Genomic DNA, 20,284 nt, shown 5'->3' on the forward strand with positions numbered 1-20,284 from the left:
TTCTCCAAATGCTTTTAAGTTTACTTTTTTCCTTGTTACGACATCTTGAAATATCTATATCTGTTAGAAAACTGATATTTTATCTCGACTGTTAGACTGTTGTCTCTTTTGAAGCAGAGAGAGAGATTAATAAATAATTATTCTGTATTCTTTTTTTTCTTTCTTTTTTTTTTTTTGCTGTGATTGTATTCTGCATACTTCTGGTTTTTGGTGCATTAGTTAGAAATAAAAGGCAATTTCAGATGTTTTTTTATATATCTAGATTTAACAGTTCATTTTGATGCTTATTGCAAAGTAGACATTAGTTCTAGTAGTACTGTTTGTTCATTTTAACCACAGATTTGTTAAATCCTGAATGGTGTATTTATAGCAGCGAAACAACTGTGTGTATCCTGCCCCAGATCTCATGGACAGATGGCATGTAGCAAATTATATCTTGCCCTGGGTTGAATAATTGACTGCCGGGGGACTTACGCAGGCCTTTTCTCCCCCCCCTCCACTCTTAGCCCCCAGCATCAAGGTCGCCTCAGTCTGGACCTCAGCCACAAGCGCACTGGAAACTTGACTGAGCGGAGCTGCAGCCAACCACCACACAGTACTAACTCCTTGCCCTGCAGCAACAGAATGAGTATGTATGGTGCCCTAGTTTTATGGTAATCACGACATGTTTAAAATGTGAATAATGTTGTTTAAAATGTTTTAATTCAGTCCGCACTTATTTAGCCCACTATTTATCACTGCTAGCAAAACACCTAACTGGCGTCGAATTGCATTGTTGGCAAACACGGACTTCTGTGACACAAAATTTTTTAACTTTAATTTTACTCTTAAACTCATTATATTTATGAAATGTCAGTTTTAAATGCAACTCTCCTGTAATGAGTGTTTAGAAAGTCTTGTAGCAGTTTAATTGGCCATAAGATGAGAAGCATTACAAACTCTCTACTCCAGCTCAGGAGACGATGGTGATTAACTGGCTACATCAAACATTTGCTCTGTGGTAAATATTTAGATTAGCAGTGTCGGGGAAAGGGGCTTATCACAGTTGTTCATATATTTCCTGGGGAATTCCCATATCAACATGGTTGGATACCCCTAGTTGTGTGAGGAAAATGTTTCTTGTTGGTTTTTTTTTTTTTTTGTTTGTTTGTTTTTTCAGTATGGGTCAACTGACCCTTTTAATAAATTTCCTGTTTTTTTTCTTAGGCACCTCTGGTACTCAATTTAGAGCAGAACGCATTAAGATCCCTCCAATTCGTTATCCTCGCGCCACTGGATCTGACAAAGGTACTGTTCAGTCTGGGAGCAACATCTACTGGTACCAAATGTTACTGCTGTAAATAGCAAGAATGAATACTTCAATTTTTTATATCCTCTGTCACTCCAGGCTCACTTACACATTCGGAGGGTAGCAGCCCAACACCTCCAATGTCCCCTGTCAACCTGGACACGTCGTCTTTCACTAGCAGCCAATCGCAGAGCTCCATTTCCACCCAACCTAGGATATCAGTCAGCCCTGCTTCGATTGGTGACAGGCGAAAGGATGGGTAGGCCAACTGAATCCTCGTCATTGTCCGAATCTTTATCTTTATCCCACCATGATTCAGCACCACAAGACATGTTTTCCACCATTTGTCTGTACTTTTTGTCTGGTTCATTGTGATTAAATGCTTGCAAAGCAGTAAACAAAGCCGCAAGCCTCCATCCAACACTGTCACACCAATTCACAATCTATCATTTTATTATCTTTACTTTCTTCTCTGCTGCTGAGCCTTGTAACTTGAAATCTTTCTGTCTTTGTCTGTTTTTATTTTTTCCCTGTCATTCTGCTTCTCAGATTTGTCTCTTACTGCACTTCCTCTGTTAGACCTCCACTTGGAATTAAGCCCAAGTTCTTCTCTTTAAGAAGCTTGAGGTTTGTCTTGTGCTGGTAGCACATACAGTATAAGCACTGTCTGCGGGACTGTTGGAGCACAGATCTTATCATTCTGCCTACACTCTGCATATATAAATGTTACAGTCTAGACTTACTTTGCAGCAGCGGTGCTAGATTCTTTTGAATGTTTAATAATGGCAGTAATGAAATGGATGTGTATCCCTTTAGGTCGTCATCTTCTCTGCTCATTATTTATTCAGAATACTGTTAAATTTTGTATGATTGCATGACATGAAGTGGGATTTGAAAATGCACACTTGGCACATCAGCCACAACATTAAAACCTTGTGCTTGGTACAGTGTGCTACAAAAACAGCTTGGACCATTAGGGGCACAAACATAAGACCTTTGGGCGTGTCTGGTATTGTCAGACATGAGGCTACAGGCTCAAGCATCATTCACATGCTTGATCAGATTGGGATTTTGAGAGGTTGGAGGCCCTAACATTGTCCAGCTGGGGGCTGTCGTTGCCTTCATATGGTGCTGTTCTTTATGTGGGTGGTATCAGCCACATACCAGGATCGTGATTACTGTTATTTACTTTACCTGCAAGGGGTTTTTAATGTTGTGGCTGGTTCGTGCATATTGTTGTTTGAACAATACACATTTGTGTGAAAAGTGTCACATGATACGGTGATTATTTGCATACATGGCATGCATGATAGCATGCAGACACATATTGTGTAGGAAAACATTAGATTGAAGGGAAGAGCTTATTCTATTTTTTTTTTTCCAAAGTTGCATGCTTGCATCCTTTCTATAAGATGTCAAAACACATAAATGTTCTTTTTTCCCCTGAAGGCCATACCTGGGGGAGCCACGAAATGTGACGGTACAGAAGGGAGCAGAACCGCTTGGTATCTCCATTGTGAGTGGAGAGAACGGCGGAGTGTTTGTGTCCAAAGTGACAGCAGGTAGCATTGCTCATCAAGCTCGATTAGAGTACGGAGACCAACTTCTCGAGGTACATTAGCTACTTTACTGCATATCCATGATTTATCATTTTTTTTCTGCCTCTAATGAATCCCTTCTGTTTCCAGTTTAATGGAATCAACCTTCGCAATGCCAATGAGCAGCAGGCACGGCTGGTGATCGGGCAGCAATGTGACACGGTCACCATTTTGGCTCAGTATAATCCACACATGTTTCAGCTGGGGAATCATTCTCGTTCAGGGTAAGAGGGAGACGAGAGCTTAGCAGTGCCCTTTTCTGTATAAAGCACAGTATGTGCAAAGCAAACACATGAGTACATAATCGTAAAGACTTCATACTGTAGCACAGGAATAAGAAATGGGTTATGTAATTATGATTGAGTAACAAATATTAACACTAAAAAGGAGATGGCACGAATGTGCTATAACAGTAAACAAACCTTAAAGCGTCTATTCTCTCAAAACCAGTTATTTGGACTTTAGAGTTAAATATTAAATGATCAGAAAAGATTCTGACTTTGTTTCTCATCTTTTTAGTTCTCGGATGGAATCCATCAGCAACCAGCCGTCACCCCATGACAGTGGAGCCACCACACCGGACAATCACTCCACTGTAGATTTACTGAGTGAGCAGGATGAAGGCACGATTACTCCTGCATCCAAACAAACGACCCCACACATCTCCTGCAGGTAGTAGCTTTATATCTGCTTTTATGTTCGCTGGGTTGATATGGTGTTTTAATACAGCCCTTTAAAATAGACTTTGAATCTGCTGGTCAAACTTTTTAAAATGTATTTTTATTTCAGGCTTCCTGGTTCAAATCCACGCAGGGTTCCAGAGTATCGGTTGGTGAGGCTGAAGAGGATCCACGTGGAGCTGGGAGTTCAGATCTGTGGAGGGAACCTTTATGGCATCTTTGTGGAGAGTTTAGATGATGACAGCCCTGCTAAGGGTCCTGATGGTTTACTGCCTGGAGATTTGATGCTGGAGGTATCTTTCATATTTGTCAATAACTATGACGCACCAAAGTTGTCAATAAAAAGAGTAAGTTGCAGTAGCTGTAGTGAAAACAATACTGGACATAATTCTGTGATTTGTGTACCTGTATTATAATGCTCTGAGGCTAGAAGAAAAGCACATTAAAGCAGGTTTAGACATAGATTCTGACTGCTTTCTGTCTTATAGATGATTGTCTTTATAGTTTTAATTGTTTTTTTTAAACAGTACAATGGCGTCAGCATGAAGAACAAAACTAAAGAAGATGCTTACCTGGAATTGTTGAAACCAGCTGAAACGATCACCTTCAAGGTCCAGAACTATGCAGACAACCTTGATGCAGTAAGAGAGTGTCCCGGAGATGGATTTTTCATAAGGTACCCTGAATATTTATCAGGCCACTGAAATTAAACTGCTGAGATGACATGAATATTGTGCCTTTTAATTTTATGTTAAACAAAATCCAAAATGGAACCTAACCACCGGGAAATGGGCAGTAAAGTTTGGGAACATTGAGCTAACAAAACAGACATGTTTTGGTGATTTGTGTGTCAGGTCAATAACTCTTCGAAGCTTGTAGAGTATAGCTTGTAAGACTTGTTTTTCCATTATTGTCTGCAAAGTTTTTTTTATCATGCAATTGACATCTTCCCCAACTACTTTATTCAAATTTGGCAGAGCACTTTATGAGAGAGTGGCAGAAATGGAGCAGGAGCTAAGCTTTAAGAAAGATGACATCCTTTATGTTGAAGACACACTACCAAATGGTAATTTTGGCTTCTGGATGGCCTGGCAGCTTGACGAGAGTGCACAGAAACTAGAGAAAGGACAGATTCCAAGTAAATACATGTAAGTACAGTGTAAGAATTTGTGGTTTTCTGACTTTCTGATTTAGAAAATCTGATGAGAAATTCTGCATTCATCAAACGTTAATGTTAAAGAACATTAGTTTGATAGCATGTTGATATGGATTGAAATATTATCTCCATAAGGATGGACCAGGAATTCTACAGAAGGCACAGCATGGCTGATATGAAGGATGAAAACGGCACTAGCAAGACGCTGTCTGCTGCTGCTCGGAGGTCATTCTTTCGCCGGAGGCTAAAGCACAAACGGAGTGGATCCAAGGATGGAAAGGACATGACGGCTTTGGACGCCATTAGCACAGATTCTTTACCCATCACAGAGGGTGAGAAACCCTCTTCTAAACACAACTTTATTTAAAAATGCACAAAAAAAGACACATAATTGTATAAGAAAGGTTGATTCTGGAATAAGCACATATTTGGATTTTCTTGAGCGCTTACTTCACCAGCATTGCATTATACTGTCATCACATTGTTAAACTTACAAAGAACGGTTTGAAATCAAAAAGTTCACAGTGAATACAGCAGAATCTGATTATTGTATTTCACACATTCCTTCTCAAGAGTTGGACCTAAAATTACCCACAAATCTGTTCAACCACAGGCAGATTTGTCAGAGTTTTGAATGTGGAGCGCGCTGCAGAGGCTTGCTCACTTTCTAAATGTGCAATCCAAGATTTATTTTACAGGATATAGTCTTGACTTCAGTCAATTTATCAGACTTCACACAGCTGCATCTGGAGGTGCAACAAACATAATTACATTTCATCACACACACCACAGTTTTACCAAATAAATTTTAGACTTTGGTGTTTAAAATCAGTTCCCTTTAAGTGTTTAAAGAAAAGTTCATACATTTATTTATTTATTTATTTATTTTTAATGAAAGCCTTTTCCCAATTAAGCCTAATCTCTAAGACGTAATAATACTCAAGTTTGAAAAGTTCAGATTTTATTCTTTAGGCTTGATACTAGATAGAAACTGCTATTTTGAATGTCCCTATTAACCTTACATGATGATTTGTTGCCAGATTTGTGAGGCAGATCTCAGGCATGAAGATGTGTTTATATAGCTGGATTTTTCTTGAAAGAAATTGAAGCTTTCACATGATACAGAAACCACGGTTAAAATGAGCAGCAGTGTCTCTCTCCTGTTATGCCTTTGGAATAAATTGCTGTCGTTTATTCCCTGCACAGACGGCGTGAGCCTCATGTACCAGCGGGTTCAGAAGGTGGAGTGCTCTTCGCCTCGTCCAGTGCTGATCTTGGGTCCATTAGTGGAGGCCTGTAAGGACATGTTGGAGAAGGAGGCTCCTACCAAGTTCTGTCGCTGTTTGCCTGGTGAGCTTCTGATTTGTGTGAATTTATACATGAAGGATGTGTGTGTCCATCAGACTTGTGTTATTGCGCAAGGGAGATTTAACTGAGAGCTACCTAACATGAAACTCAAAGATCAGAGAACTTGACGTGTATATTAAAATAAAAAATGTTGCTTTTTTTCTTTACTTTTAGAAATTATGAAGGCATCTCAGCAGGCAATAGAGCGTGGAGTAAAGGATTGTGTGTTCATTGATTACAAACGGAGGAGTGGGCATTTTGACGTGACAACAGTTGCCTCAATAAAAGAAATCACAGAAAAGGTAAATTTAAAATAACCTTAATCTGCATTATTTATTGATTTGCTTGTCCAGAAATGACACATTTATGACCCTGCACCAATAGCAGTTGTATCTTGAAGTTTTACAGCTGCCAAGTTTATGCACTGCTGTCTTTACAACTTTTCTTACAATCTTCAGAGGAATTTCAGCTAAATAATGCAATACAGCCAAACTTCCAAACTGATTAAAATAACTTGATTGGCTACATATTTCCAAAGAACCTTTATTTTTGTATGTTGACATTTATGTTGTTGTTGATATCCCATAAACTGCTAGAAGTCTTTAAACACACAGAGCGTGAAAATAAATACTTGATATTTTCTGCAGTGTTCTTTTTTTGAAACATCTCCCATTTCTCATGTTGTCCTGTCATATTTTTTTTTCTCTCATAGGACTGTCACTGCTTACTTGACATTGCCCCTCACGCCATTGAACGTCTTCACATGGTTCACATCTACCCAATCATCATATTCATCCGCTACAAAAATGCCAAGCAGATAAAGTGAGTAATTTCATGCCTGCTTTGACTTTTAAATTTTTTTTTTTTATTTCTACCTGTCAGACATGTTGAGCATGCTTTGTTGTGGTACCGGTTTTGTTTACCCAGTTATTTGTCAAGCTCCAAACCTTGAACAACATACAGAGAGAACTCATCCAAAGCTTTTGCCTCTGGAGGCTGTTTCTGAGAAGAAAGGGAAAATGTGGGCCACAGCATTTTCAAATAAAGCCACATTCATGAACAAAACTCATCCGTATATTCTGAACTAAAGTAATAATCTGTTTCTATTTTGCAAATAACTACTTGGGCATTAAATCAATATGTAATCTAAAAATGTCAGGTCATAAAGAATTATTTAAAGATTACTTAAATTCCCTATTTTAAAGCCATTCTCACTCGAAGGATTGATAATTCTTGATTATGCTTAATTTTATCTGGTCTGAGACAGTTGCTTGGGAAATTGGCATCCACAGAAGTCTTGCTGGTTTTATAATCACATTTGCCCTCCATCCATAACAAAACGAATTGATCAACCAAAATTTGATCGGCATCATTAGTTGCGAAGACACGACGTGCTCTCTTCCACCACCTGTTTTCATCGACTGATGGTGATGGCTCACAGATCCTCTGCTTTTTCATTTGTAATCCGTGGGAAGATTAAATCTGCTGAACCTTCGACATGGTGCTTCATGCACATGCGCACACAAACGCACGCAAATCAGGGCAAACTCGGGTCGGGCAGGAACAGGCTTTTTCCACCACGCACGTACACACACGCGTCCATAAATCTATGAAACGGTGCAGCAGGCAAACATGGTTCAGATTGATTCCTGCTAAGCCTTCGCTGTCATCAGCTGAGTGCCAGCTGTCCTGGGAGGGGCTCACGAGGCCTGTGGCTGCGCTTCGTGGTGTGGGTGGCTAAAAACACACGATGCCCTGCCGGCCTCAGCTTCCATGTACACAAAAACACACCTCCCACTGCCTGCTGCAGCAACTGACAGGAGCCCAAGGTTTTTCATGGGTTTCTATCCTCTGAGAAGCATCAGCAGACCAAAATGTTGACTGCATAATGAGTGAAAGGAGAGAGACGGTGGTATTCTAGGTTAAGTCAGAGGTAAAAGATGAAGACTGGTAAACACATGAATTCTCAAGGCTGTGTGCGGTCATAGGTACTGAGTGGGATGGATGGGTTTAAAGTAGAGAGATTTCACTGACGCTAAGCTGTTAGACTTGTTGGCAGAAATGAGAAGTTTTGCTGTAAAAACTAGTAGAAATCTCCTTTAAATTGCATCTATAGTTACTTTAGTCAACTTCTGAGTATTTTTTCTATTTTAATTTTGATAAAATGTTAATAATGGCAGTTGATCCATGTTTACTTTGCTGATTTAGACAAGAAAAGACTTTCTTGTCTATTACTGCCAGTAGAATTTCCAGGAAAATGGTTTTCATTTAATTTAATGTTGGCAGTAGCAACCCAGAAACATGAATAATTTATATGCAGTTGAATTGGGATAAATGTATTCACATGTATTTTGCATAAAAGAAATTCACTTTAAATTTTGTATTTAGCAATGTTCAAGATGTATTAAAATATCCACAAACTATTATTACTGTTATAAACATGTCTGCAGATTTTTAGTAATACAAAATATGGAAATTGTGACTGTTTTGTTGACATGTTGACATCAAGAATCTGACACTTTGAGTGTTTGTGAAATGAGGTTTTGTAGCAGGCTGACAGGGCTGATGTTTCCTCAGAGAGCAGAAGGACCCTTTGTACCTGCGGGATAAACTGTCTCAGAAACATTCCAAGGAGCAGTTTGAGGCAGCGCAGAAAATAGAGCAGGACTACAGCCGCTTCTTCACAGGTTGGTGGGATAGGCTTATGTTCACTCGATGTTAATTTGTATACAGGCATTGTAATTCTAATTATTGTAACCCTAACCACATCTACAGTACACAGAAATGTGTAACTGCAAACTGAATCCCAGTTTACAAAGAAAGGTGTATTTTTGTAACCATTTTTTCACCTCTGGCTTAAAAGTCAGTTCATCAATAATCAGACACAAACTGTTTAATGGCATTTATTGCTGTATGTCCAAAATTTTTGGTGATAGTCTCTGAGATTTGTTTTTAAGTGTATTTATTTCATGTTATTTAAAGTTTAGTCTTAAAGAGGAGGCATTGGGAGCTGTGTGTGTGTGTGTGTGTGTGTGTGTGTGGACGGGTATTAACATCTTCATGGGGACCAAAAATTGGTAGTTTACTATACTTGTGGGGACAAACAGCCCTTGTGGGGACCAAAATCCCGGTCCCCACGAGTTTGAAGGCATTTTTGAGCCTCAAAATGTGGTTTTAGTGTCAGGGTTACAATTAGGTTATGGTTAGGTTTAGGGTAAGGGTCAGGGTTAGGCATTCATTTTTGATGGTTAAGGTTAGGGTAAGGGGCTAGGGAAAGCATTGTGTCAATGAGATGTCCCCACAAGGATATAAATACACACGTGTGTGTGTGTGTGTGTGTGTGTGTGTGTGTGTGTGTGTGTGTGTGTGTGTGTGTGTGTGTTCTTTAAGAAATCAGAGTTAAAGTTCTGGTATCTGGAGCAGCAGACAGTCTGACACCCAACTGTCTGCCTGATTAATGACTAGAAAAGGAGGCGACTTATACACAAGGGCTTTTGCAATGAACACATACCACAACTGATCCCTTCTATTAGGGAGAGTTGGCCGGCCAACTTCTGCACACATGCCACGATTATGATTATATTTATCAGCACTTTCATTAAACGTATCTGTTGATAGACAGCTTATACCAGTTTGTCTTCACAGTTTACAACTGTGAGTCTTTTATTTCCACAGTCCTGTTGATTGGTGTCAACATGAGTCTCATTACATGCTTGATATAATTGAAAATCGGTAGGGCTTGGATTATGCAAAAATAAGAAAAAATCACATTGGTCTGGGAACTGAGTGACTGAATGGGGAAAAAATCAAGGAACTTTCAATGGGATGTGTTAACCACAAAAATACCACCCTCCTCCCAACTGTATTGCAGGTATTGTCCAGGGAGGCAGCGTCCCCTACATTTGCACTCAGATCATGACCATCGTGGAGCAGGAACAGAGTAAAGTACTGTGGATTCCAGATGGAGCACCGTAAAAGTATCTCCCCTTGTTCATGTCACCCAGAAACATTCCAGGTTGTAGCGAAGATGTTCAAATCCAGCAGTTCACAGCAGACTCGATGGTTAACATCCAATACTTCTCACTTACAGCAATATCAGCACACATGATCATTTGCAATATTCCTACTACAGTAATGATGTAGTACAGATAGACTTGTTTACACTAGTCTTCAATACTTGAATTGTGTATTCCCTCATATTCAGTAGCACTCCTTTAATCCCTTGAATTGTCAGACCACAGGGACTCTGCATCAACTCCAAACTGAAGATGGACCACTGTGTTCCCTCCTTTATATTTATGTCTTCTCTTGCCATTTAATTTATCTAATCAAGTCAAAGATGTTGGTTATGATCCTTTGTTATACAACTGTAGCTCTCTAGTGAATAATGTTCTTATTTATAGAGGAGAAATTGCTTCCTTCACATTATGTCAGTCTTTATTTTGATCATTTCACTCCTCTCATATAATATTGTGCCAAGCTAAATATATTTAATACACCACACTTATTAACACTGCAATTTTCCTTGTAAATCACGCAGCAGGTTTGCTAGTTTCTGCCAATACTGCCAATATTCTTTGTCAGGTGGATTTTTTTGTTTTTGTTTTTAAATTTAAGAAGGGATTTTTTTTTTCATCTGTTGGCTAAACACATGTACGTGTTCCTCGTTGAATTTTCAGTCAATCACGTTGAGAGCATTTCATCTGGATGTCAGATAAAACACTTTACGTCAGGCTTTCTCCAAATGAAGGTTATTATTTCTATAAAATATTAAACATTCAGTTAATGGAGTGCAAGTTGTCTGTGTTTTCTTTGCACATCTGAATGCTAACATCAGCTCACAAATAGCGGGCTGGTTATTTGTCAAGAAAAACTGGACTCAAGTTGGACCTCAATCAGTGCACAGTTTGTCCTCGAGGGGGAGTAATTTACCACTAGACGAGAGAAAACAAGATGTCCTGTTTAGTACTTTTCCTTACCATGTTTTTATAACTGCCTATATAAATACTCCAATATTTGGAAACTTTTTACAGTTGGGGTTTTCTAAGCCTTTAATGCATGATGACGTGGAAACAATGAAAATGTATGGTGTATTCTCTGCTGCAATGTGTTTTTAAACTCGTATTTCCATCAGTGCTGGAGAAAACGTCTTCTCATTTAGAGGCTCCAGACAGCCTTAGATTAAAGCGCCATATAAAGATATAGGACACCAATAAGAGAATTTCATTTTCGTCAGTTTGCCCCACCTTATTATGGAAATACAGTTTGAAATTTGATTATAGTTTAGGAACATAGATCTAATGTACAAAACTAAAACGTCCGTACAAAATTAAGGGTTTAAAAGCACGGTGGCTCTAACCATAAAGTTACAACCATCAAAAATTGATGAAGCGGTCACTATAAATAACCAGACATCAAGATAAGCATCGACGTCTGCTATTGATGGCTCCTCCCCCGCTACCTGTAAATCTGCGATGCCATCTTCCAACAAATGGATGTGACAGAGGGAGTCGGAGAACGAGAATTGCGTACAAGAATAAAACGGTCATTTTTTTTCCAACCCAAACGATATATCCGTAAAGGAAACGACAAACTGCGGCCTTTGACGCGAGGACGGCATTCAACAGTGCGCGGTGCTAAGCTCAAGTAGCGGACCTGCTGAAGGCTACGCTGTTAAAAAAAAAAAAAAAAAAAAAAAAAAAAAAAAAAAAGGTGGAGGAGTGAGTGAATCGACTGGCGACGACAACACGCCTCTTCAGTGTAATCATAACGCCGCTGCAGTTTCATGCATCGGATCTGTGAGGAAAACCGTGAGTTTTGAGGAGTTTGAACAAGAAATTAGATTTTTACGCACACGTCTAACGGATGACGTGCAATCCCGGCCACGAACGCGCATCGTGAGGCGCACGACTGAGATCTTAATTTCAAAAGAAGTTTTGTTTTTGCTTTTTTGTTTTTTTAATTGCCAGTGTGGCTCTTGTGGACTTTTACATCTTTGCTTAGAGTGAAGCCAGATGAGATGGAAGAGGAGCGGAAGGTGGTTGGCTGAACATGCCTGAGCCGTTGTGGCATCAGGGGGCGCTGGCTGGAGCTCCCCAAAGGCCCTGAATCCCAGTTGAGTTGATTGTTTGTTTTTAGGGGCTGGCAGGTGACCAGAAGTCGGTAATGCCGAAAAACAGGGAGAGATTCAACCCGGACCCATCCATCCACATATCCAAGATGAATGTGATCATCCCGTTCTCACCAGATGTGCCCTGTGACAACAACGGCCAGCGGATGTGGTGGGCTTTCCTCGCCTCCTCCATGGTCACTTTCTTTGGGGGTCTCTTCATAATCCTGCTGTGGAGAACTCTCAAATACCTGTGGACCGTATGCTGCCACTGTAACGCCAAAAAGAAGGTACGCCAGGTCATTTCATAACGCAGCACTCCTCCATGAAATCATCATAGAGGCAGTTAGATTTGGGCTCGTAATTAAATCTGTAGTAGGTCCAATCACAGTGCATGACTCTGAATAATGAACTCTGCTATTCTTGGCTTAATGTCACATACAATGCGAGCCTGTCATAATAAAACCTCTTTGATCTTGCACTGTAGGCTGTTAACGAGGAAAGTTGGTCTTTGGGCAGGTTTGCAGTTGGAGCTACAGCTGACACTTGTTGGTGCACCGCATTCAGTTTGTTCTTAGTTGATTTGAAGATGATCCAGCGCACAAGTAGCCCACAAATATTGTAAAAAGCTTAACTATCATATATATATGAATTTAACATGTTGAGGGGCTTAATTCCCACACAATTAGAAAACAATTTGTGGGAATATTATGAAGATAGTTTGGCATTTGTACAATGTACAACCAATGCTTGTGGTCATACATTGAAGGTTAGTGGAAGTTAAATTGTGCTGCTAAAAATAGGGGGGGGGGGAAACTAAAACCTGGTGTTTCCAGATATCATGTCCCACTTAATGTGGATAATCCACCGGCCTCAAGAGCAGGACATTTTGGATTGGAGCTACATTCTGTTGAAGAATTTCTCACTGTTTGTTCTGTAAATTATCCAGAGTAGCAGAGGCAAAATGTGCTGCTGAATCTTATTATTTTTACTATTATTTTTTGGAATGCTTCAAACAAAAATCCATCCAGCTGCGTTTTATTGAGGACAAGGGATTTTTAATCTTCTGTAAACAGCAACTTAGCGTAGTTTCCCCCCTTTTGAGTTCTTGTCAACATAATCTGAAGTCAGCATCATTTTCTTTCTGAAACTGTCCAGCTAAACATGCCGCCAAGTTTGTTTAGCATATTTCATAAAGTCTGGAATACTCTCACCTGTTGAGGACACGTGGAGCTATCAGGGGCTGCTACATGGGTCAGATATGTTTATGCGTGTCTTTGTGTAATCTCCAGAGACAATTCGCATAACATTTAATTCAACTGCTACTAGATTTTCGGCCTCACAGTAATGACATCATCTGCGCGAGGCCGTCTGCAGTCCTGTGTTAGAAAAATAAAAAATCTTTCTGTTGTGTTTTTCAATAAAGTCTCATTTTAGAGTTTCCGCCATTACGCATATGCTTAAGGACAAAGATGGACTAGCTGATAAAAGTGCAAGAGATGGAGCAGTTTGTCTTAATGCATGTGCATTAATTTCTCAGACAGGCAGTCAGGGTGGAAGAGAATCGCTAAAGGCTGCATGCAGGGTGGTGCTGACCTTTTGAAGGGAGACGTCTGTATCATTTCCATGGTTGGGTTGAAGCTGCTTACAATTAAGGCTGCACATAACAATTAGAGTCATGGGTTATTTAATATGTCAATGTATCTTCTTTCTTTAAAATACAGAAAATACATCTTCCCAGCACCCAAATATTAACTACCAACAATTCAGCTATATTAGTTGTCATGACACAAAGGAACAACTTACAAATATTTCAGGTTTTTGCTTCATAAATGAATAAACCTGAAAGACCGACACATTTTTCCGACCAATATTTAAGAGGATCCGTTTGTTTGGTTTGGTTTTTGGCCAAGATTTATTTATAGATGTAGAAAATTGGAACAGAAATGCTTTCCTGAAAACGGATCATGCTGAGGTTTTTCGTTTCAGGGTCCACAGCTGAACACTGTTTATGTGCGCATATAAGAGAGCAGTCAGTTTTTTTGTGTGTGTTTCTGTGGAGCTGCCGAGCTCCACCAACCTGTTGTGCTACTCTGTGGGAGTCAGCCAGAGACGGGTCATCCTTTCACTTCCAATCTCTCCCTCTCTGCCTTTTGCTCTCCTGGCATTCATTTCATAACTCCTGCCCTGTTTTCTTCTCACCCTCTCTTCCTCATCCAAGAAGCAACCTTCCTCCAAAGTGTCAGAAATGCAGTGTCAGGCGCATACCGTATGTGCCATATGAATCAGTACTTTTGTTGCTAAGCAACTGGCAAGCAAAGGATTTCATTAGAAGAGTAAATCTCTCTCTGTTATGCAGTGGCTGTGAGATGTGGCAGGTTGTGTTGGAGGAACACCTCCCCACCCCCTCCCAGTCTGTGCATGTCATTAGCAGCCCAAACATGGAGCGTTAAGTGCATTGTTCATAGATGGGAGTTGATAATCTGTTTCCTTCTATTCTGATTTTTTTTGTAAACTTTGTTTTCCCCTCTGTGGGGCTTTCACTGCCCAGCTCTGCTCTGCTCTGACAGCTCTTATGTCTCTGAGCCTCCATCTCTGTGGCTCTGTTCTCCCAGACTGATGGAAATCGATGAAACACGTCATTTGCGAGGTTCTGATGAATGGCTGCTATTATCCGTCTAGGAAAGAGGAAGAAATTGTTTTCATTGTAAATGGCACTGTACTCACACTGGGAGGATGACAAGTTGTGGCAGCTCCTCCGTCATGGTGCAGACTTTGTGAAACTTGCGCACACTTCTTTATTAGCTTGCGCTGAGTTTTGAGAGACCACATCTCCACTTATCCACGAACTGACTAGTGTTCAGCGATAATGTTTCATTGGACAATAAGGATTACTGATGCCCCAAAGTGCCCAGAAGTTTATTACAGCAGTATTTCTGCTGGTTTTGATCCAGATACAAAAAACAGCAATGGATGGATTGTGATGAAATTTTCAGGAGACGTTCATGTTCCCCTTTGTTATAGATTTTTCCATTAGGTGAGGTCTGAAATGTCGTGCTCAGTGGAGCCTTTTTGGGACACGATGACGTAACATCTCTGCTCACTCTTCTTCAGTCTTGTATCTATAGGGGCCATAAGGCCAAACAGCATTTTTTTTCTTGTTTTTTAATCATTTGACTCTTATTTGGACCAAAGAGTAAACACAGAAGGGAGCATAGAAACTCTATTGAATGATGTATTTCAAAAGTAGGTTACCCTAAATCTCTCTGGCTTATAGGTCTGTTCATTTTTGATCTGATGGTACCAAGATGCAGTAAGGTGTTACTTCTGTAGTGTTTCCTGCATACATTTAAACCTGGTATCACAAGAACCATATTACCTCAAACAGACACACCTTCTATAACATAAATGGTGAGCGAGCAGTCTCGATATCGATTTAAAGGAGTGCTGTGAAAACTTAAATGTATTATACATCAGTAGAAAGTAGACAGGAAAGCAGGGAATGACATATACCAAATGGTCAGATCGCCTGCTCACCTAAGAGATCTGTAGTGGTGTCAAAGTATGACATCTTTGCTAGAGATGTTACATTTGTTTTGTTATGAATCATTTTTGTTGCATCATACTTTTAGAACAGGTCCAATCACATTGGTGTTAATAACTCTAGTTTTAATTTGGCTAATTGGGCGGTGGTCCGCCAAGGTGCCTCAGTGATTATCACTGTGGCCTCACAGCAAAAAGGTCCTGGCTTTAAAGCCACAAGCCGATTGGGGCCTTTGTATGTGGGTTTTCTTTCTGTGTGGGTTTTCTCTGGGTGCTCTGGCACATTAGGTTAAAATTTGCCATAGAGAGTTTCTCTCTCTCTGTTACCCCTGTGATAGACTGATGACATGTCCAAGATTGCCTTTGGACTTGTGACAAGTAGAATATTTAAAATTGTTCCACGTGTCTCTTATTCATTGAGCTCAAATGTTGCAATTTTGCTGTAACAGTTTTGCAGCTGTCGGTGACAATATTTGTGGAGTTTGTTGAGGTGGAAATGTCAAACAGCAGCCTTGGGCTTCAGGGGTTCAGTGTGATTTTAATACTTAATGCTTGCAGGCTACAGAAGGACACTGAACATCAGTATGCTGGTGCTAACACTGCATTAAATCTGAAAAACCTACAGCTGGGTTTTATTTGTTATTAAAATTTGATTACATTTAAATGCATGTTATCTTGTTAGCAATAGTCCTTTTCAATCTTTAACATAATTTGTGATGTTTTATTGGTTAAAATGGATTTAAAGGATTGTTGTTCTTCTTACCACCTCTCTTACGCAGGCAGTTCGACATGACACCTTAGATGTGTCAGGCATGGAAGGGTGTGGTTGCGGGGGTGTTGAGTGGAGGACTCAGGTAAAGAGTCGTGCTCATGGTGCGTTCAAGTGCTGTCTGAAACATTGTAATTATCAGCTGAGGGCTCGTGATCGAACAGTAGCAATTACAAGTCAGTAAGTCGGAACAGCTGAGTGGCAATTTTCTGTTGTCGTCTTTACACACAAAGACATGAAGACTTGCATATGCACACACAAAAAGCTAGATAGTCAGCCAGGCAATACAACACAGCATCAATATCAATATCAGGGTTCATAAATTACTTTGAAAATAATCCGTTTTTGCTCTCTGTCGCTGAATCATAACTTTGTTTTCTGCAGCAGGATTTGGTTAGTGTCCATTTAATTTTTTCCTTGGCTAAGAACTCTTGAGCACATCTCGCACATCCCAGTAATAAGAAGTAGCACCTAATGGCAGCATAATTTAACAACTAGACCCTAAAGCCTTTGACAATGTCCTCTGCAATTTAGCCTGTGGGTCTCGTTTTTAACTGAAGGAAATGTATTCCTTCAAATGTCTGTTTAATTGGCCGTGTAATTAGTTGGTTAAGTATAAGCTTGCTCACATTGCATAATATAAGCAGCAAGGTGGAGCTTGGCTGTCACTGCACCATCTGGGATCCAACAGGTCTCAGATGAACACAGTTGTTAAACATCTCAACTGTCCCGTAGCCTGCTGCCTTTTTTCTGTTCACAAAGACAGTAGAAGGTGTTTGGTTTCCAGACATGTTATTTTTGCATATCAAATGGAAAGCTACCATTCTGATCTTAAGTATTATCTTAATCATTTGCTACATTTCAGTGCATCTTTATCCATTTTAAATACTGCAGTTTCTGTTAAATAACAAATGCATTCAAAGTCCTGTTTTAGCCTGTAATTCCTGGACAAATTTCCTCACACTTTGTCTATACAATCACGTAGAAAATAAATACAAATCGAGTCCAAAATACTTTACACTGTGTAAAAATGTAAATAAAAACAGAATGCAATGATTTGAAATTCTCAAACTCTGTTATAACCTTGCTCAAAAACCATAACGTAGAGTTGAGACTGACACCAGAGTTTTTAGAAAGATTCATTTTATTTTAAATTACAAGTTTATCTCAGTTGTAGACAATTGACACTTTAGACTCTTGCACTGCTCTGTAGGTTGGGTAGAAGTTGCAAAAAGCTGTAACATGACCCCAGTTTCCTCCAGGGGCCTAAAATACTAAAAACTGTCAGTCAGTCGTCTTCCAGACCTGAAAGATCAATGCCGAAAGGACATGTGTGGCTGGCAACAGGAACAAGTATGTGTCTGACCAGTGCCCATCAAATGCTTTCAAATAAGTAGACTTCGCTAAACATACATGAATGCCCCTACAAGAGGATCATACAAGTCAAATTGAGCGCACACACACACACACACACACACACACACACACACACACACACACACACACACACACACACATAAAAGAATGAGTCCACACACAAACCAAAGTAGGAACCAATAATCCCAACCAAAAGTGACCTGTTGTCTCCACAGCACAAATGGTTACATGCAACCTGTTCCTATACAACACGTTACTATATCCAAAAAAGTGAGTAAAGCAAGTGTATTGGTGACCAACCACAAATGGGGAACCATGCCCATGACACAATCTCAACAAATGTGGCTCAAATGGGCAGCAACATTCACAAGTGATCCACCAGAAGTGGGCCAACCTCTTGACAACACTAGAGGTCAAAGCACAAAACACTCATCTCATCATTAGGCATCCATAACCACTGATAAAGATGCGAACAAGCATGTCCACACAAAGCTGAAGCTGAGCACGACATGCCTGCGCAGCTAAATGCTTCCCTGCTACAACCACTGGGCCATAACTAATAAAACCGGCTCAATCTTCTCACGAAATTTCCTACAAAAGTCAGTGTTACCGATTTAACTTTGAGCAACTCTCAACCAAATATACAATAATAAAACAGAAAACCCCAAACTACTTTCACCTAGCTAATCTTCAGTGGTGTACCAAGCTTAAGGGAACTTTACACATAAAAATCATGAGCAGGCAGCAGACCAAAGATGCCATTTACTGCCAAACACCGAGGCTTACCTCCACTCAGGACAACCATCAAACATAATAAACTAAGACAGCAAAGCAAAAATAAACACCTGCTTTAATAGACGGGCAGTACAGCCCACCTAGCTGAAACGCACCTGCTAAAGAGCATTTGCTCAGTCACAGTGAAATCCTTAAGCAAAGCATCACTCATCTCATCAAAAACAAATAACAGAAAAACACCTGTGTTTAGTCTCGCACGAAAACCCCATTTATGTTACGACCTGGCTCAAAAGCAGCAACATAGAGTGGAGACTGACAGTAGAGTCTGTAGAATTACCCAACTAGTTAGTTAGCTTAAAAAAACAACCAAAAAAATGGTCGGTAATTAAGCATTGGCAACACCTACACTCTTGCCCTGCCACTGCCACGATAGAACTAGAAATCAAAGGTTTAAACTGAGAAAATATACCACTTACATTTATATAATCAAGATTCAGAGAATCTGGATAAATGAACATTGGATGCTCGTAATCTTTGGGATCTACGACAGCATGGCTTTGTTGCAGAAGAGTGCACTGAACTGGCCTGCCTGCACTCCAGACTTTTCAGCCACTCAAAATATTCGGAACATAATGAAATGAAAAATGCTACAAAGAAGATCCAGGTCTGTTGAACAGGTAGAATCCTGTCAGACAAGATTGGGAAAATATTCCTCTCCCAAAAATCATCAGCTGTTTCTCAGTTTAAACATTTGATATGGTTTCTATGTTATATTATGAATACAATTTGGATTTATGGAATTTGTAACTTAGTAGTTTTTATTTGGATTTAACACAACATCCCAACATTTCCAGAACTCATTTTCTAATTGTATTCATTGTGAGGAAGAACATTGGTCTACAGATAATCTTTCATTACCCCACATATTTCAGGAAGACTTTCTCTCTTGGTTCATTATTAACGTGATTCAAATGAATGTATGTTTAAATAATTTAGTCATTTTTTTGAGAAATCATGTCCCCAGCCACATGTTCTATTCTAGTTTAATACTCTCACTTTGAGAAATGATCATGGTGCATCCTGAGAATAGGCCAGCCGTTTTGATTAATGACGTTCGGCGTCAGGAAGACTAGATTTAGGTGAGATAGTGAAACCTAAATTTGGAGGCTCTGACTACTGATCAAAGTGACAAAGAGGAGCTGTGCTCTCTGAGCTGCTGTAATGACTGCATGTGCTTTTCTGCTGCTATTAAAAATGGATCTAAGCTATTTTCGTTACATTAAAGTGAAGTCTAGTGAACGATTGTTTAACCCTCTGGTGTTTGGATAGCCATAACGCTTAAAATATAGCACTTAGAATAGTAAACGTGGCATGAACTGTACATGTTAAGGCTTGCTGTATCTGTTTTTTTTCATGCAGGAAGGATTTAAATGTCAAAAACACTGCGCTTTAGTTTCTCATTGAAGGTATCTTCCTGCGTGTGACCTTAAGATAAAGTCGCTCATCTGACCCTTTTAAAGAATAATTGGACAGTCATGAATCGCAACTCCGTAATCTTTGAACTCTGCTTTTAGTGTCATGGCCGACGTGTTTTCAGCTTACATTTTTAGATTTGGTCATTAAACTGGTGGGGAATAGCAGCGTGATGCCAATTAAGCCTACTTAACGGCTATCACTTTCCC

At 39.8% G+C, this 20,284-nt stretch overlaps 2 protein-coding genes across 6 annotated transcripts in view; both read left to right on the forward strand.

The window, feature by feature from the left end:
• LOC134633823 (disks large homolog 5-like) overlaps window positions 1-10,832 on the forward strand; it is a 31,335-nt gene extending 20,503 nt beyond the window's left edge. For 4 of the 5 annotated variants that reach the window (XM_063482897.1, XM_063482898.1, XM_063482900.1 and 1 more), the window contains exons 19-34: window positions 507-628; window positions 1,207-1,287; window positions 1,388-1,547; window positions 1,838-1,915; window positions 2,738-2,900; window positions 2,977-3,110; window positions 3,406-3,558; window positions 3,676-3,859; window positions 4,094-4,242; window positions 4,544-4,714; window positions 4,858-5,054; window positions 5,929-6,072; window positions 6,244-6,371; window positions 6,782-6,891; window positions 8,647-8,756; window positions 9,941-10,832. In XM_063482897.1, coding sequence (XP_063338967.1) covers window positions 507-628; window positions 1,207-1,287; window positions 1,388-1,547; window positions 1,838-1,915; window positions 2,738-2,900; window positions 2,977-3,110; window positions 3,406-3,558; window positions 3,676-3,859; window positions 4,094-4,242; window positions 4,544-4,714; window positions 4,858-5,054; window positions 5,929-6,072; window positions 6,244-6,371; window positions 6,782-6,891; window positions 8,647-8,756; window positions 9,941-10,044 — 2,188 coding nt within the window. In that variant the 3' untranslated portion in view covers window positions 10,045-10,832. The remainder of the gene's footprint in view (window positions 1-506; window positions 629-1,206; window positions 1,288-1,387; window positions 1,548-1,837; window positions 1,916-2,737; window positions 2,901-2,976; window positions 3,111-3,405; window positions 3,559-3,675; window positions 3,860-4,093; window positions 4,243-4,543; window positions 4,715-4,857; window positions 5,055-5,928; window positions 6,073-6,243; window positions 6,372-6,781; window positions 6,892-8,646; window positions 8,757-9,940) is intronic. The other variant, XM_063482899.1, reaches the window with a different exon arrangement.
• Window positions 10,833-11,513: 681 nt separating this feature from the next.
• The window catches only part of LOC134633825 (calcium-activated potassium channel subunit alpha-1-like), a 100,317-nt gene continuing 91,546 nt past the window's right edge, over window positions 11,514-20,284 (forward strand). The window contains 1 exon segment of the mRNA XM_065471565.1: window positions 11,514-12,468. Coding sequence (XP_065327637.1) covers window positions 12,235-12,468 — 234 coding nt within the window. The 5' untranslated portion in view covers window positions 11,514-12,234.

The sequence above is a fragment of the Pelmatolapia mariae genome, linkage group LG8, assembly GCF_036321145.2.
Source record: "Pelmatolapia mariae isolate MD_Pm_ZW linkage group LG8, Pm_UMD_F_2, whole genome shotgun sequence".
Classification (NCBI taxonomy): domain Eukaryota; kingdom Metazoa; phylum Chordata; class Actinopteri; order Cichliformes; family Cichlidae; genus Pelmatolapia; species Pelmatolapia mariae.